At 46.5% G+C, this 17,653-nt stretch overlaps 1 protein-coding gene across 1 annotated transcript; it reads left to right on the top strand.

The window, feature by feature from the left end:
• Positions 1 to 13,100: 13,100 nt before the first annotated feature.
• On the top strand, positions 13,101 to 17,296 carry C1QBP (complement C1q binding protein). The gene is made up of 6 exons (XM_032947476.2): positions 13,101 to 13,533; positions 14,775 to 14,922; positions 15,299 to 15,383; positions 15,512 to 15,607; positions 16,111 to 16,239; positions 16,761 to 17,296. The coding sequence occupies exons 1-6, from the start codon at positions 13,116 to 13,118 to the stop codon at positions 16,908 to 16,910; spliced, it is 1,026 nt and encodes a 341-aa protein (XP_032803367.1). The 5' UTR covers positions 13,101 to 13,115; the 3' UTR covers positions 16,911 to 17,296.
• The last annotated feature ends 357 nt before the right edge of the window (positions 17,297 to 17,653 follow it).

Here is a 17,653-nt window from a genome sequence, read left to right as displayed (position 1 = left end):
TTATATATATCAGAGTTGGCCAACATCGTTCTGAGAATTGGGCGATTGGAAAATCCCAGTCGTCTTCTTGTTCTTTAGTACGGCTGCTGATGTAGATGCAGATCAACGACTACAATGTCACACTCACGTGGTCAAGCCCAGACAACCGCGTCAGGAGCAGCGGAGTTGTAGCGTATCATCATCGTCATCGCTGTGATGTCTCCTTAGTATTTGTGGATCAGGACATTGCGTCGTTATACGTTGTACGGTCTCTGTTCTGGATGACCACAGTCGCACCACTACTGGAGAGTTTTAATTTTCAATGTGTGAATCATCAGGTATCCCCTTCTACTGTCATGGTTTGTGCAGTGGATGCGGTTTAGGGTGGACCATGAGCAGCTTCGTGGAAGATGCAATCCTGAGATCTTCTGCTTTGGGTCTTTCACAACACGCTGATGTTTGCGAGTTCTTTTGAACTCCGTTCAGCTCTCCGTGAATGTGCCCGATCGAGTCAGACCTCGCAAACCAAGCAGAATTTAATTAGTCCCGCGCCTGAATGGGACATTGCCTAGGAATACCAGATGCTGGTATGCTTTGTAATTTTCTATTCAGACGGATGGCATTGACATGTTCAGGAGCTAAATACCGATGTGGAGGTCTGCTGCTGGTCACAAGACGGCTTCAGTAGAGAGAGTTTGTGTTGTGTTTTTCTATTCTTCCTCCATTCAAGGAGCGCAGACCATAGTTGTTTACTAAATGGTCCATAGTTTGGGTTGCGTGGCCACAATCGCACACTGCATCATTTGCGGCTGTGTCTTTCATTTTGCATTAATGAAGGCGTTCACATCGGCCTGTTGATGTTCTAACGATGCGGTTGATGGTTACACCACTGTGTGTTCGAGGAGGAATGTGAAAGTGTCGGTTGGTGGTGGGTTGACCCAAAACACCTTTCTTATTAATATTGGTCGCGAAAGCCTACGTATTAAAACTAAACCAAGAGGTAGTGCGATGTTTGGATCTCGAATTAAGTGGTTATTCTGCTTCCTGTGAGGTAATCAGCAGATATTAGTGCAACAATGGGTTCTTAATTCATAATAAAGGTTTTTGGGTTAGATCGCGTTTATTTATAAATGTGTCGTAACCCTCCACCACCCGACACGGCCAATCAGCAAAGAAAAGTGTAACGTTGACAAAAGACAAATAATTCACTACTTCAGCCCACCGGTGTGTTGAAGAGTTAATCCACATTTACAGTTTGAGTACGACGTTTCGCTGGTAAATACTTCCAGCATCATCGGGCAATTCGCCAGAATGGTAAAGCCCTCGCTTGCTCCCGGTTTTATATAGAGCAGAAGAGTGATGTCATCACTTAACTCATCAGGTGCAGTGATTAGAGGCGGAGGGGGGGGGGTAATGTAATTATATAATCGATTAGTAATCAGTCATTGGTTATGATTAGTAATGAGTTGTAGATTAGTAATTCTTTAAATCAAAATGTAATGTGTATTATTTAATAATACGCTTCCAGGCCGCACTAAGCCGGTAGCTGTCAGAGCGATTAAAGTTATTCTTGTTCCTCTCAATTTCAATGGATTCTCTAATTAGTCTTTGCCAGTAATAATTAGTTTTACACACCACTGCAACATTGTCAAAATCAATTGAGTGTCCTTGTTGACAAGCATGTTCTGCCACTGCCGACAGTTGTGTTTGAGATAATTTAATATTTCTCTGATGTTCTTTTAGTCTTACGCTGATGTTATGTCCCGTCTGCCCAATGTAGCAGCTGCCACATGAACAATTAATCCGATATACACCTTCTGTTGATAGTTTAGGTAATGCGTCTTTAGTGCAAGATACTAGTTTTTGAATTTTGTGTACTGTACCAAATCTTACCGTAATGTTTTGCTTTTGCAAAACGCGGGCTAATTTGTCAGTTACTCCTGAGATATATGGAATTTTTATTGTTTTAACAATCTGGTCGCTTTCAGTAGTATTGCTTTGCGATCGTGATTTGGCATTCAGTGCTCTGTTAATTTGAGCATTATTGTAGCCATTCTGTCGTAGTGCGTCTTTAACGTGTTTAATCTCTCTCACTAGACTCTCACCATCTGACACTGTTTTCGCCCGATGTACGAGCGTCTTGATAAGAGAGGATTTTTGAGCTGGATGATGATGTGATTCTGCATTCAGATAGGCATCAGTGTGCGTTTGCTTTCTGTAAACGCTGTGTGTTATTTTACCGTTTAGGCCATGTCCAAGCAAAATATCTAGGAATGGGAGTGTGTTATTCACCTCCATTTCCATGGTGAACTGGATGGCCGGGTTTTGTGCATTGAGATGATTTAGAAAATCATTAAGTGTATCTTTACCATGTGGCCAGACAACCAAAGTGTCATCCACATACCTAAACCAAAAGGATGGTTTTAATGTGCTCGAGGCAAGTGCTCTTATTTCAAAGTTTTCCATGTACAAATTTGCTATAGCAGGGGATAAAGGAGAACCCATTGCTGCTCCTTCCTTTTGTTTAAAGAAATCCCCTCTCCATAAGAAGTAAGTGTTATTAAGAGTCCAGTGAGAGAGATTGCTGCTCCTTCCTTTTGTTTAAAGAAATCCCCTCTCCATAAGAAGTAAGTGTTATTAAGAGTCTAGTGAGAGAGATTAAACACGTTAAAGACGCACTACGACAGAATGGCTACAATAATGCTCAAATTAACAGAGCACCGAATGCCAAATCACGATCGCAAAGCAATACTACTGAAAGCGACCAGATTGTTAAAACAATAAAAATTCCATATATCTCAGGAGTAACTGACAAATTAGCCCGCGTTTTGCAAAAGCAAAACATTACAGTAAGATTTGGTACAGTACACAAAATTCAAAAACTAGTATCTTGCACTAAAGACGCATTACCTAAACTATCAACAGAAGGTGTATATCGGATTAATTGTTCATGTGGCAGCTGCTACATTGGGCAGACGGGACGTAACATCAGCGTAAGACTAAAAGAACATCAGAGAAATATTAAATTATCTCAAACACAACTGTCGGCAGTGGCAGAACATGCTTGTCAACAAGGACACTCAATTGATTTTGACAATGTTGCAGTGGTGTGTAAAACTAATTATTACTGGCAAAGACTAATTAGAGAATCCATTGAAATTGAGAGGAACAAGAATAACTTTAATCGCTCTGACAGCTACCGGCTTAGTGCGGCCTGGAAGCGTATTATTAAATAATACACATTACATTTTGATTTAAAGAATTACTAATCTACAACTCATTACTAATCATAACCAATGACTGATTACTAATCGATTATATAATTACATTACCCCCCTCCGCCTCTAATCACTGCACCTGATGAGTTAAGTGATGACATCACTCTTCTGCTCTATATAAAACCGGGAGCAAGCGAGGGCTTTACCATTCTGGCGAATTGCCCGATGATGCTGGAAGTATTTACCAGCGAAACGTCGTACTCAAACTGTAAATGTGGATTAACTCTTCAACACACCGGTGGGCTGAAGTAGTGAATTATTTGTCTTTTGTCAACGTGACACTTTTCTTTGCTGATTGGCCGTGTCGGGTGGTGGAGGGTTACGACACATTTATAAATAAACGCGATCTAACCCAAAAACCTTTATTATGAATAATATTGGTCGCGAAAGCCTACGTGTTAAAATGGGTTCTTAAATTCCATCTGTATGGAACGTTTGAGCGCCTCTTATTAGCACGGTTGGCTACGTACGGCGCGAAAGAAGTTCAACGTACACACATTACGTCCCTCGTATGGATGATGGGGTTTTCTCCGGACACTCTGATTTCCTCCCACAAGAATCCGAACACCCATAAATTGAATTAGTGAGTGAATGCAGGCCCGGCTCGGGGTAACTGGAGGAGGTTCTGGGGCACAGATGAAGACGCGACTCACGGGAGGGCCCATGGAACATGTTTGACACTCGACAGCCAAGCAGTTGGGGTAACCAGAGCCCAACCCTCCCACCTCGTCAGGTGTCAGGAAGCTCTTGTCTGAGAGTTGAAGACGAAAGAGGAACTTTAATTATTTATCCATTCAACAAATAGCGATGGGTATCTGTAGGACGAGAGCTTTGCGAAACGCGTTCTGAGTAGCGTCCTGACGATGTGGATGCATGGCGCTGGTGCGACCTAAGCTGGTCTAACAATGACATTTCCTGTGGGCAGATGCGAAACACAGTCACAAACGTGTGCTCATCTCGTTGAATGCGACACAAAAAAATATAGGGACTAGCGGCAAGTACCCAGCGTCACACACATACACACACATCGACTTACACACACACAGACATCGACCCACACACACATCGACCTACACGCACACACATATGGACTCAAACACTCATCGACTCACACACATCGACGTAAACAACAATCCCTGATGATGCCACAGCTAGAGCAATTTTCTCCCTCTGGCGAACCTTAGCGAGGAGCAGGTTGAGAACAAAGGTCTTCCCAGTACCGCCAGGTGCATCAAGGGAAAATATGCCTCCATTTTTAGTCTCAATGGCTTCCAAGATTTTCGTGTAGGCTTCTCTTTGTGTATCCATCAGCTTTGGTTAATTTTCCTCAATAAATTTAAGAAGCTCTAAACCATCGTAGGATATTTCAGGTAGGATCTCTTGAACAAGGGCATGCAGGTTGTCCCTGTAGGGTGTTGGTGGTCCGACAGACGTGGAGTGCAGTTTGTCTTCAAGGAGGATGAGGGCCTGGTTAAAGATGACATCAGAAAAGGTGACGTCGAGGTTTGGATTTCTCGTAGAGCTCTGTGGAGGATGTCCTCACGCATGCCCTCTTTGTATTTTTGCCAGCCCCTTGGGGTTAAATGGGCTGCAAACTTGAAGAATTATGCAGAATAGCAATCTCAGTTGAGAAGGGGACTGACTAACAGAAGCTTCTGCCATAGCTTTATCAAGAACATTGCAAGCTTCCCTGTATCTTTGACAAACAACTCATTCCACTGTTTTGAGGTCTATGAAAGATTTGTGCCCTTTGACAACATGGATAAGCATTCTGAGAAAGTAGCACTCCTGATTCTTGGGATTAACTGTGTAGACTCTTCCTAACTCATCAGATTCACCGTGACCAGCACGTCATGGTAGAGCAGGTTGGTAGCAAATGGGTCACTTTAGCACAAAACAAAGAACGCCTTTAGGGTGGTATCTTGTGGAGCCAGGGCCTGTTGCTGGGCATTTCCTTCGGTGAAGTAGATGCGTTGACCATTGTCGAGGTGAACTGCCAAATGGACGACTGTGGGGGAACGCTCATGGATGCGGAAGCCAAGAATTCTCCAAATGGCCTCATTGCTGCTGATGTATCTTCGTTGGACAAAAAGTGTAACCTCATCCACACTTTGCCTCTCTTTTTGTAAGGCAAAGACAGCCATGTCAGAGCCTTTGTTGATGTATTTGCAAACATATTTGATGGCTTTCACAGAATTGCAGATTTGTACATTAATGTGTGCCTCGAAGATATTGCACAGAAGAGGGCAGTAGGGAACGATGCACCGGTTGTCAACCTTCATTTCAGAGTTAGTGCCAGGTCTGAGCGTTTTTTTCAAATCCACCATGCTCAGTATTGCTGCGACGATCTCGAGGATAGGCATCATGGCCTGAATGAGTGTCTTTCAAGAAGTTGCGGGGATACTTCTTGGTACACCTGCGCTCTTGCATACATGGCGAATTTGGATTGAACTGCCAACGTGGGCCATGGACCATTTGCTTGCAGACCACATCAAATAGGGCAGGGTCTTTATGGGGGTCAGGTAGTTCAGCACTGACAAATGTGTCAATGTCACTTGCATGAATTTTTCCCTCATTCATATCAAAATGTGAGCATGAGGAAGAGCATGTTTTTGCCACTCAATGGTGTGCAAGTTACATCTTGTCTTTCCAAAGACACCGCCTTCCTTAGTCATAATAAGCCTCATGAGTTAATTAACTTTGAGTTTGAAGACCCTTGCAATGATGTCATGTCTGTCTGTTGGATTTTGGTTTGGATAAAGCTCAACCTGGATCTCCTTCCATTTAGGATTGCAAGTGAAGGTGATAAAGAGATGGGGCCTGCCATATTGGCTGATGTACGTCATGGCATCCTGAGTCTTCTCATGCATGTATCTTGGTCCACCTGTGAAGGATGAAGGCAAAATAACTAATCTGCGCACATTCTGAACGTTTGCATCTACGTCGGCATTGATAGTGTTCCTGAGATGAGCATACTGTTCTACACGCAGGTGTTTTTGATGAAGTTGACTGTAAAAAAGGCATTCACTCTCAATTTTGGCAGACTCATCGACAACATACTGGTGAAAGAGGTTGGCGCACCGTAATATGTGGTTTCCTCCTTCTCTGTCCATTGTTGTATATGTGGGTTATGAACATTTACTGAAAATAATACAAATTAAATGAAATTTGAAATTTCATAATTTATCCGAAATTATGTTAATTTGGGTAATTATGCGTATAAATTATGCTAATTCTAGAGATAATCGTATTAATTTATGCGAGTGTGTGTGGTTATGCTAATATATTCGTTATGATAATTAGGCCCCGCCTCGTTGACGAGGGTAGGTTATCAATCGGGATAATGCAATTAATCGTATGCAGTTATGCAGGTGCTGTGCACGTATGCCAGAGTCAACTCGGCTTCGTTGTTAACTTCGTATTATCGATCAGTGCAATACAATTATTCTCGCTTTGACATTTATTGAGTACGGATTAGTGTGTTATTCCAGGTCTCTCCAAGTTCAGATCTCAACGCAGAATCAGTTCTTATGCATAATTCAGGAAAGAAACACACAACACTTCTGCATTAATCAATTTTATTTCTAACTAAACTTTAAAATATGCAACTCTCGGCTCGGAATACCAACACAGTATCAACACAGTTTCATCAACGACTGCGTGGTTTCACTTTGATTCATCCCCCCCCCCCCTGTGTAGCGCGAACAGTTGGTGAGAGAGAGAGATGCTAAGAACATGCATATGCTATCCTAACAAAAACCTTAACCTTATAATGTGCAAATTCGTATTTGAAAATTGCCCACACAGTACCACATCCATTCATAGATCCATAAGCATTTCTTATCACGTTGTTTCACTTTGGGTATCGGATCAATTAATTATCATGCAATGTAACACGAACATATGAAAAATATGAATAAAGTCCTTAAAAATTATGCGACGGTATTCATACGAAAAACAATCAAACAAGTATTATTCCTAAAAGGCACAAACGTGCGTTAATGGATTCGTTGGCAAGATTATGCCATTGAAAAGAAAACAAAAAAACGTACGACTGATTTACTTCTAAATGACCTTATCCACGCAACTCAATGGCAGCAGTGTTTTTTTCACGAATCAGTTGATATTTTAATGTACCACCTTGGAATGGCAACTCTTCTTGAAACCCAAAGATAACTTTTTGGAACAACCTTATTGTCGATTCGGGTTCGACTGACGTAGTTGGCGAGTTGACACGGTGCTGCAGTCGCGGTATTTCGTCGGCAGATGGCGCTCACTGACTGCGCGCTCTCCAGCGCTGAACGCTCTGTGGCTGCCCGAACGCACTCACTGCAGGATGAGCTGCGCCGGCACGCTCCCCCCTCCTTGAAGATAAACGCGATCGCTCTCGTGCTGGTTCGCTGGCTCTCAGACAGCAGGTTTCCTCCACTGCTGTATGACTCAAGTCGCACGCGCTTGGCCGCTGGTTTGCTGGTTCTCTCCACTGCTGGATGACTAAGTCGGCACACGCTCTCGCTGGAAGCTGGCAGCAGATTCTCTCTACTGCTGGATGACTAAGTCGGCACACGCTCTCGCTGGCAGCAGATTCTCTCCACTGCTGGATGACTAAGTCGCATGCGCTCTCGCTGGCAGCAGATTCTCTCCACTGCTGGATGACTAAGTCGGCACACGCTCTCGCTGGCAGCTGGTTCTCTCCATTGCTGGATGACTAAGTCGCATGCGCTCTCGCTGGCAGCTGGCAGCAGATTCTCTCCACTGCTGGATGACTCAAGTCGGCACACGCTTGGCCGCTGGTTGTAGAAACTCTTGTTGAATGCGTCGGTCACGCTGCAGCTGGACTCGATGTAGAAATAAAGGTCTTTAAACGATACTTTGCCTTTCGGCTCTGAACTCACACTCGGTGGCGCCTCGCTACCCTGCGAGCCTCGCCAGCCTCAGTTGATCGCGGGGCTCGTTGGAGCCAGCCGCTCGTGCCCGATCTTCTGCAGCTCGCCGGCTGACAACTTGTTGCTGTTGTTCCCTGTTTGAACTGAACTTTTGAAATGATGGTTGGACCGTTATATTAAAAAAATATTCTCCGCTCTGCGCCGTGGAGGGGCGTGGCCTGTGTGTGTGTGTGCGTTCGTGTGTGTGTGTTCGTCAAGCCATCTGCGTTATACAACCCTGGGGGGGAGGAGGGGGCGACCCTTTTTGTAATAACAAGCCATTCCTCTTCTTTGGTTCTTTCGGTAAAGTCATGTGGAATGAGAATAAAATAATACATTGATAAAATAAAATAACACAATTATATTCTCACGACGTTTCGGCTACAACACAAGCGGCCTTCATCAGGTGAAGGGACGATACTGTCTGGAGGACAGCGCCATTCCTCGCTAGAGTGTTGCGGGAAGACAAAGACGGCCGGGAGGCTCTTTCTCTCTCTCTCTCTAACCCTTGAGTTAACTTCCCCTCCCCTCTTGGAGAGCCTGGAGGCTGTGTCCATCAAACCGGTTTGTTTGTGAAATCGTTCCCTGGCCATCTGGTGATTCGCAGATAACGTAACGTCTCTTTGGCCCGGGAGTGTATTATTATTTACATATTTTATGGCCTTTTGACGATTTCTATCTATGTTTGCAGCGCTGGGTTTGTGTTTTTCATTCATTATTTCGGTTACAAATATATATCGGCAAATATTACTATTGATATTAAAGATGGAAAAAGGGGCCCGTATACAACACCATGACCATGAAGGAGTAGAAGTCTTTAGAGGAGACAGTTTTGTGAGGATGTCTTGGTGGTACCCATCTTGGATTTGCCACAGTATGATGGGGTATTGTAAGGCATCATATGCTCTGTTTGTCTCAGGAATTTGTTTGATGGTGTTGTCTTGGTATCGAAGCACAATGTCTCTTACTATGTTCCTCACCCACCGTAAGAACAGGAACCTCAACACAAGTTAGGGCATTGAACCTCCCTGCGTGCTCCCCGCTTGAGTGGAAAGAAAAGGTGCAGTACGCCAAATGGAAAATGTTTGATTTTCCCAACAATGTAACAAAACGATAGACGAAATGTAAGCAGCTGTAGCAAAGAAAATCCAACGCATTTAGCAGTATAACATAGAAATCAGCATCGCAGTTCTACATATTAGTAAATAGCGTGACGTGAGCAACCGAAACAATTGAAATGCCTTGAAGAAGCTAGACAAAGCCTACATTATAGAGCAGCAGTACGCACACTTAAGTTAAGAAGCAGGCTACAGTCTAGATTATAGACTGCCAGTACGCTTACTGCAGACGACATAATAAGCTGGCAATAGGGTCAGCAGCTTAAGAAGCAGGCTACAGTGTCCATGAAAGACTGGCAGCAGTACACTGACCGAGGTAAAGAACTAGGCAACAGTCCACATCATACACTCACCGTACCTAATAGCAATATTTAGCGTGTAGATAATAGACTGTCAGTGGACTGACTTTTAACTAATAAGCAGGCAACAGGCCACATTCCAGACTGCCAGTACACTGGTACGGCTTCATTAAAATGTGTACAGTCTACATAAGGGGCCGTCCATGAATGACGTCACGCGATTTTTGACGATTTTTGACCCCCCCCCCAGTCACACGGCGTCAAAAAAAGTCAAATCTCCCCACTCAAATATGACGTCACAAAGCTCTGTCCCCCCCAAAAAATAAAACATGCTTCAAATCGCTTTAAACTATTGTCATTGTAGTGCGCATTTAATGTGGCGCTGCACTCTGATGTTGTAGGAGAAAACATTTATTAAAAAGTCTATAAAATTAAGTAGAACGTGTTGTCTATATTTATTTAAAGTTGCGCATTTTGATGTGACGTCACATTTCTCACCCCCCCCCCCTCGTCACACATCGTCACAAATGTCTGACCCCCCCCCCCTAGGTGCGTGACGTCATTTATGGACGTTCCCCTAAGAGACTGCCAGTCGAGTGGCGAGGTGGACAGTGGAGACCTCCAGTACGCCGAGTGCGATCAAGAAGCAGGCTGCAGTGTTGGTAAGTGGAAGTGTTGGACTTTAAAAGTGCAATAGCATTTGCATTAATTTATTTAGTAGTTACATTAAAGATTGCATGGCAATTTGGTCGATGTACGTGACAGTAACTAAGCAATGTGCGTGTCGTTAGGGAAAGTTGGAAATAAGTAGTTAAATTAATGCGTTTAAAAAGTGAATTTATAAAGTACGTTGACGACGTTGTTGCTGGCATGTTGGTTTGTGATTTGCCCAGCGAATGGGAAATGTATATAGTTATTTAATGAATGGTGATGCATTGCAATATAGTTTGCAGAAGCGTTAATAAACACTGTGTAAAGAATAATTAACTTTGAGTGTGAGGTGGCGATGTTTACTGCACATCGCAGCAGGTTCTCATTTGAAGCTGAGCCGACCTAGGGGAGGCTCACGACCGTTCAGATAATGGAAAGTTTGTGAGGCATAAGGGACAATGGCTGGACTTTGTTGTCCGTTAGAATTCAGGGGAAGAAAGTGTGTTACATAGTGTATATCTGCTGTAATGAAACATCTTGTTTGAACAATTAGCGGCGAGCGAATGTGAAAAAGAAATGTAAACAAAGTAATAATAGTTTGTGACTTAAAGCCGTGCTCACAACAGGAAAGTTTGTGGGCAAAAAGACAACATTGGCTGGACTTTGTTGTCTTAAGGAAATTAAATGTAACTGCTGGTAGGCAGGGGGAAAAGGGTGTTACATCGTGTAGATTTACAAACATTGGTTAACGTGTACGCTGTATTATGAAAAAAACAGCACTAGAAATGAGAGAAATAAGATAAATGTATGTTTGAAGGGAGCTCTAAATTAGTATTACTTCGATTTAAAGCTTTCGTGACGGCAGGGATTCATATTCTTGGTTCTTTCGGTAAAGTCACGTAGAAGAGAAACAATAAAATTATAAAAATATAAAACAATAAAATTCTCACGACGTTTCGACTGCAACACAAGCAATCATCATCAGGTGTGAAAACCACAAATTTTCTTGCTGTGGTTTTCACACCTGATGATGATTGCTTGTGTTGCAGTCGAAATGTCGTGAGAATTTAATTGTTTTATATTTTTATTATTTTGTTTCCCTTCTACGTGACTTTACCGAAAGAACCAAGAATATAGTATTACTTCGTTCAGAAAGATAAATGACCCCTCACCCCCACCGAACGCGTGTGACTTGGTAGGGGCCGTCCCCCCCCCCACCGAACGCGTGTGAGTTGGTATGGTCGAGCGCGCGCTAAGTAATAAATAATGCAACGAAAGCGGCACTAAATCGCTAATTAAACTACTTTAAAGTTGACGGACGGGAAAACGAAATAGTGCTGGCTCACCACGGGGCTTACGGCGTGGTATCTGGCTACTTTGTTTAAACGTAACTCCACGGTTTGGAAGCCAAATCCTTCGCAAAAGAGTGGGCCGCACACAGACAAACAATGACATTTTGACTCTAGTTATCTCGGTAAAGTCACGTAGATAGAAAAAATAACTAATAAATCACGACGTTTCGATAGAAATGTAGCTACATTTCCTCCTCAGCAGTCCGCCTGCTGTATATATTGTTATCGAAACGTCGTGATTTATTATTAAACTTTTTCTACCAGCGTGACTTTACCGAAAGAACCAAAGAGTCTAAATTCCTGCAGTCACGAAAACTTCAAATCAAGAATGACATTTATAGTTTAGAGATATTTAAAAATGTTCCCTCGGTCTGTCAGCAGGTAAATGAATATACATTGTGTTATCTTCCAAACACTTCACTGCAGTTGCAGCAGTTTCGCATGGACCCCCCCTCCCCCTCCTGGAGGCAAACCGCGAAGTCCTGGGAAACCTCTTCGTCTTTCCCACAAGCTGGCCTGGCACCCCCCCCGCGCGCTTCTGTCAAACGGATGAGAACCTCTGCTGGAGAGGGGAACTAGCAGCGGTGGACACTCGGCTCATCCAGCGGTTGACAGATCATGGACGTTAAACTTAGTTCGTTTCCAACCGTGCTACGCACGTTGCGTACCTAGAGCGGGATGGAACACTTCAACAGTGGATAGAGCCTAGCGGGAAGGGAAACATGGCTCATCCAGCAGTTGATAGATCTTGGAGTAAGAGGGGGGTGGAGACACTTGGCTCTTCCTGCAGTTTATAGATACTGGAGGAGGGGACATTGGGCTCATCTGGAGGGGGGGGGGGGGGCTGGGTTCATCCAGCAGTGGATGGATCCTAGAGGGGGACACTGAGCTCATGCAGCAGTTGATAGATCGAGCAGGGAGATGACACTCGACTCATTCAGCAGTGGATAGTTCCTGGGGAGGGGACACTGGGGCCCGGGGGTTATCCAGCAATGGATCCTGGAGGGAGGGGACACTGAGATTATCTAGCAGTGGATAGATCCTGGAGACAGCGGGGGGGGGGGGGGGGGACACTGGGGTTATCCAGCAGTGGATAGATCCTGGAGACAGCGGGGGGGGGGGGAGACACTTGGCTCATGCAGCAGTGGATAGATCCTGGAGACAGGGGGGGGGGGGGAGACACTTGGTTCATGCAGCAGTGGTTAGATCCTGGAGACAGCGGGAGGGGGGGGGGGAGACACTTGGGTTATCCAGCAGTGGATAGATCCTGGAGACAGCAGGAGGGGGGGGGGAGACACTGGGGTTATCCAGCAGTGGATAGATCCTGGAGACAGCGGGGGAGAGACACTGGGGTTATCCAGCAGTGGTTAGATCCTGGAGACAGCGGGAGGGGGGGGGTAGACACTTGGGTTATCCAGCAGCGGATCGAGCGTGGCCGAGAGCGGTCATCGCGGTCACGGCTCCCCACGTGCATCGCCCCTTGCCAAGGCGCACGCGCGCGCCGCTGCGGCCAATGGGCGCGCGCCGCCGCCGCGTCACGTGGCCGCACCGTCCAATGGGCGGGCGCCAGGAAGCCCCTCCCGCGCACACGTGCTTCTCGCGTTGTCGGGTCCGCGTGGCTGTCTCCGCGGGCTTCTCCCCTCTCGTGTCCGACGTTTCAACCCTCCCGCCACCAGCCTCCCGGTCACCGGCTCTCATCTCAGCCATGTTCCTCAGCAAAGTTGCCAAGGCTGCTCGCCTGTGCGGCGCGGCCCCGCTCAGCACCCTCAGTCGAGGCGGAACGACGCGGCTGCTGCCGCTGTCCGGCTCGCGGGCCCTGTGGCCCGCGCCGCCTCAAGGCCGCGCCTGGGCTTGGGCCGCGCCGTGCAGCGGACTCATCCCGCGGGTCCCCGGCAGCCTGTCGTGTGGCTGCGGTGGCCTCCACACGGAAAGTAAGGCCGCCGCATTGTCCTGGCGTAATGGGCTTCAAGGCTTAGTCCTGGCGACCGAGGTCTCCTCTGTCACCTCCTGTCAGCCCGTGGGCCTTTCGCCGGTTCCTCTTCACTGGTATCGTCCCCGATCCCCGATCTCGCTATTCCGAGCCCTCTCCGCGACCACCCCCGCCTGCTCTGGTTTAATCCCCACTGCAAATCCGCGAGGTCCCTTTGCCGATTTCTTGGCCCGGGATCCAACCCCGAGGCCTGCTTCTCCGTGCCTCCTCCTAACCCCCAGCGCACGTTTACAGAAAACACTTTTAAGTGGCAATTGTTGACTTTGTTCGGATACTTAAAATATATGTATAATTTAACTGAATTGATAACTTGAAACGTTCATAATTGTCTGATGCCAATCATCGATACCTTCTGGGCCCGTACTCGGGGTGCTTGGCCGGGCCTAGGGCGACGGGGAGATGCGAGGGGACGCGGGGGGTGGAGCTGCGCCTCCTCCGCCTAATCCTACGCCCTCGGAAATGTTCAACTTGATCACGAAAACGTTTTAGAATTAAAAGCGTTGATTTAGCAGCGAATGCTCCGCAGTGTTTTGTGGATTAATCCGAGGCGGGCTGCGATGGAGGCTCAAGGGCGCCGGGTGTGGCCTAAGAAGCCCTCGGCCCGCGTGCTCCACTCGCCGTAGTGATTGTGTTCCCTCATTAGCACCGTGGGAGGGCCTAATTAAAGTCGGGTTATTGGTTAATTGTGATATTTCAACGTGATTTAATTATGCCAATGGGTTGGTTAATTGAAAAAAACAGTAATTAGGTGAGTGGGCGTACTTGCTGCAACGCGTACGTATTTTGAGTAATGATAGCAGTGACTGATTAATAATTAGTGTTATGTTTATTGTTTTGAAAGCCAAGCTAATGCGCAATATATTTAAATGCGATATTTTATATCATCTCATGAGTAATGTTCAGCTTGTAAACGTCATGCGTCTCTCGTGTGTCCGTACGCTGGCACCCAAAGTGTCTCCAAACTTAAATAATTCACTTGGGACAGCCCAGAGCCAGTGGTGGAAATTCTCGTGACGGGGCAAGTAATTCCATATCATTACCATCGGTGCCTTCATTAAAACGCCTTTCGATGAACTCGCTGCACGGGAGGTGCGGTATATAAATAATACATGGTGATTCTGAACACGTGTGTGTGTGTGTGTGCGCGCGTCTGCTTCTGTGGATCCCGTGGCCCTCGCTCAGGTGACAAAGCCTTCACCGAGTTCCTCAAGGACGAAATCAAGGAGGAGAAGAACATCCAGAAGCACAAGGCTCTGCCCAAGGTGGCCGGCTGGGAGATCGAGTTCAACGGCACCGAAGCCAAGCTGCTAAAGAAGCTCCAGGGCGAGACGTGAGGCCACCCCTACCCCACGGTCTCCCGCATCACACTCTCCTGTATCACACTCTCAAACCGGCCCGCTCAGATGTCCCGTTCCTTGCATGGCGAGTGGGTCTTTGTTCGCGGCGCTGCCATAGTGAGGCCTCCCTGCGCACGTACGCTCACAGGCCCACCGCTCGCGAGACTGCCAAGGGGACATCTGAGTTTCGCTACAGAAAATAGCGGTGGTGGTGGTGATGATAATGAATAAAATCCTGACAGTGGTGGTTAGTCATCAGGTGCCCACCACACACACATGCTTGCCAATACTGAACTTATACTCGACTTGGCCATACTCTGTATGTAAATCCTCACATTTGTCTTTGGGTTTTGTTTTTATAATTCACAGCATTACAGTGACATTTAACATCAACAACAGCATCCCCCCGAATGCAGATGAGCCTGCAGAAGAGAAGAAGGATGAGAGTGAGGAGGTGAGCTTCTGATACCCTCGTTCGTTCGCTCCCATTGCAGCTGTGACCGGCTGTACACAGCGGTGTGTGTGTCACACACGAGCATGTCGGTAATGCGGACCTGTCTCTCCCCCGTTTGCGATCGACAGCCCGACCTGGTGTCCACGCCCAACTTCGTGGTGGAGGTCAACAAGAGCAACTCCAAGTTGAACCTCGTATTTGACTGCCACTACCCAGACGATGAGGTGAGGAGGTGTCTCTTGGCAGCACCGTGTCAATAAATTGCATAAGAAGTGACCTTGGTGGCTTAGAGGGCTGTCAGACACTGAACCAGCGTTGCCGAGGTCCTGGGTTGGATATCGGGTTTCAGCCGCCTGCTAATAAACTGCTTCCTCAAGTGCAGCGAGTTGATGGCCTCATCCCAATCACATTTACAGCTCAGAAGATTTCGATGTGTTTTATTTTCACGTATGCATCACATGAACTGTATGAGGGCTGGTAGGAGTGTGACAGCACTAACTAGTATGGATAACATTTATGGGACCTCAAGTAGTTTTGTGATGGCACCCTTCCAGAGGCCGTCCTCGAACACGCGGTGACGCTACACTGCCCCGAACGAAAACTTCCTGCTCTCGTGGCAACATGATGCACAATTGGAACGTGGATTGAGAGACAACGAAAGAGAATGTCTTCAGGACCCCCTCTCCACACTCTGATCACGACTCGCCTGTCGTGTCACGATGAACAGATCGCGCACGGAGAAGAGGGTGATGAGGATGGAGACATCTTCGCCATCCGGGAGGTGAGCTTCCAGCCGACGGCCGAGGGCGAGTGGAAGGACACAAGCTACACGCTCAACACGGACACGCTCGACTGGGTGAGTGCTCTATCTGCTGCTACGCTTCTTGTTTACAGAGCCGTAATATTTATCACTGCATATGACCAAATCGCATGGATTGTGCCCGAGCCCAGATCTAGAAATCCGAGCTGGTATTGAGCTCGGTTAATGCTTGGATTGGTGACCAGCATGCATTTCGGGTTGTGGGGCTGTACTTATTATTAATGGGCAGCAGAGGGCAGTGCAGCAGCATCTAATGGTGCGCTGCACTTAGACACTCCCGACGTACCCCCACGCTAACCAGTGTGGTTAAGTCGGGTCAAACAGCCCTCGTCTTCCGCGTTGCATGGGGAGCCCCCTGTCCAGCAGTGGTCGATGAAGGGCTCCTCGCGTTACGTTGTCGTAGCTGGACATCGCGCAGAACCGACGCGAATCTCGTTGGAGCAGCTGATGGGTGCAGCTGCTGCTGCGTCGGTGAAATAACGAAAGCCACGTTTCCTCCCCACCCACGCATGCCCCACCGATGCCCATCCCCCGATCGCTGTGCCGCCGACCTGCAGACGCTGTACGACCACATGATGGACTTTTTGGCGGACCGCGGGGTGGACAACACGTTTGCAGACGAGCTGGTGGAACTGAGCACAGCGCTGGAGCACCAGGAGTACATCCACTTCCTGGAGGAGCTCAATGGATTTGTCAAATGCCAGTAAATTTGAGAGCGTTTAATGCAGTATGATGAAAGTTATAAAATATAAGCAGGAAGTTACACAACAAAATACAAGTCTGTTTCTGAGATAATTAGGTTCAGCGTAATTTAGCTTGATCTCGATAAGATGATGATGCGTCTCTTCCTGTATCGTGTCGTTATGTTTCAAACTTGCTGTTTTTTACAAAAAAATTCATGTTAATCTGTCACGGTCTCGCAAAGGCAGACAGGTATTTCTAATACTGTGCCGTTTTGCCTGCTGTAAGCAATTATTTATACGCAACTAAAGAAAAAAAACTATCCCCATTTCTGCACTGTGTTGCCTGTAACGGAGCTCAGCTTGTGTCATTGTCATTTGTCTGTATTCAATAAAAAAAACTTCGAGCCGCAGATTTATAATTCTGGATGTAACATCGATTGTCTCTCGTGACTAATGTCACATGCCTTTGTGTGGTTCTGCAAGGTGAGTCACCAGTTGAATTTCCATTCGGCATTCATGATATGATTTGTAGTATTCTCAGTTGTACAATTCATTATATCTCGACTTGCCTGTTCCACGTGATTGGGTCCAACTTGAGCAAGGTTTGTCTTGATCTTCGGTATTGACACCAGGATGAGAATTGCCTTCAATTGTATTTCCTTTTGATACCTGAAGTCACGTGAAATATTTTTTTAATCTTGGGTTTCCCCATCCAGGTTAGGTGAAAGTGAAAGTTCGCCGTTTTATTCAGTGGTGGAAATGTAACT

The sequence above is a fragment of the Petromyzon marinus genome, chromosome 5 (assembly GCF_048934315.1).
Source record: "Petromyzon marinus isolate PM22_M1 ecotype Great Lakes invasive population chromosome 5, UKy_Petmar_22M1.pri1.0, whole genome shotgun sequence".
In the NCBI taxonomy this organism is placed as follows: domain Eukaryota; kingdom Metazoa; phylum Chordata; class Hyperoartia; order Petromyzontiformes; family Petromyzontidae; genus Petromyzon; species Petromyzon marinus.
The sequence above is the reverse complement of the archived record's forward strand: the minus strand, read 5'-3'. Positions and strand labels throughout refer to the sequence as shown.

What these genes read in the sequence shown, in the direction of transcription:
- C1QBP (XM_032947476.2), top strand. Translation starts at nt 13,116, where the DNA reads ATGGGCGCGCGCCGCCGCCGCGTCACGTGGCCGCACCGTCCAATGGGC. An exon ending in GCCACTACCCAGACGATGAG is followed by an intron (nt 15,608 to 16,110) that starts GTGAGGAGGTGT and finishes CACGATGAACAG; the next exon opens with ATCGCGCACGGAGAAGAGGG. An exon ending in ACACGGACACGCTCGACTGG is followed by an intron (nt 16,240 to 16,760) that starts GTGAGTGCTCTA and finishes GCCGACCTGCAG; the next exon opens with ACGCTGTACGACCACATGAT.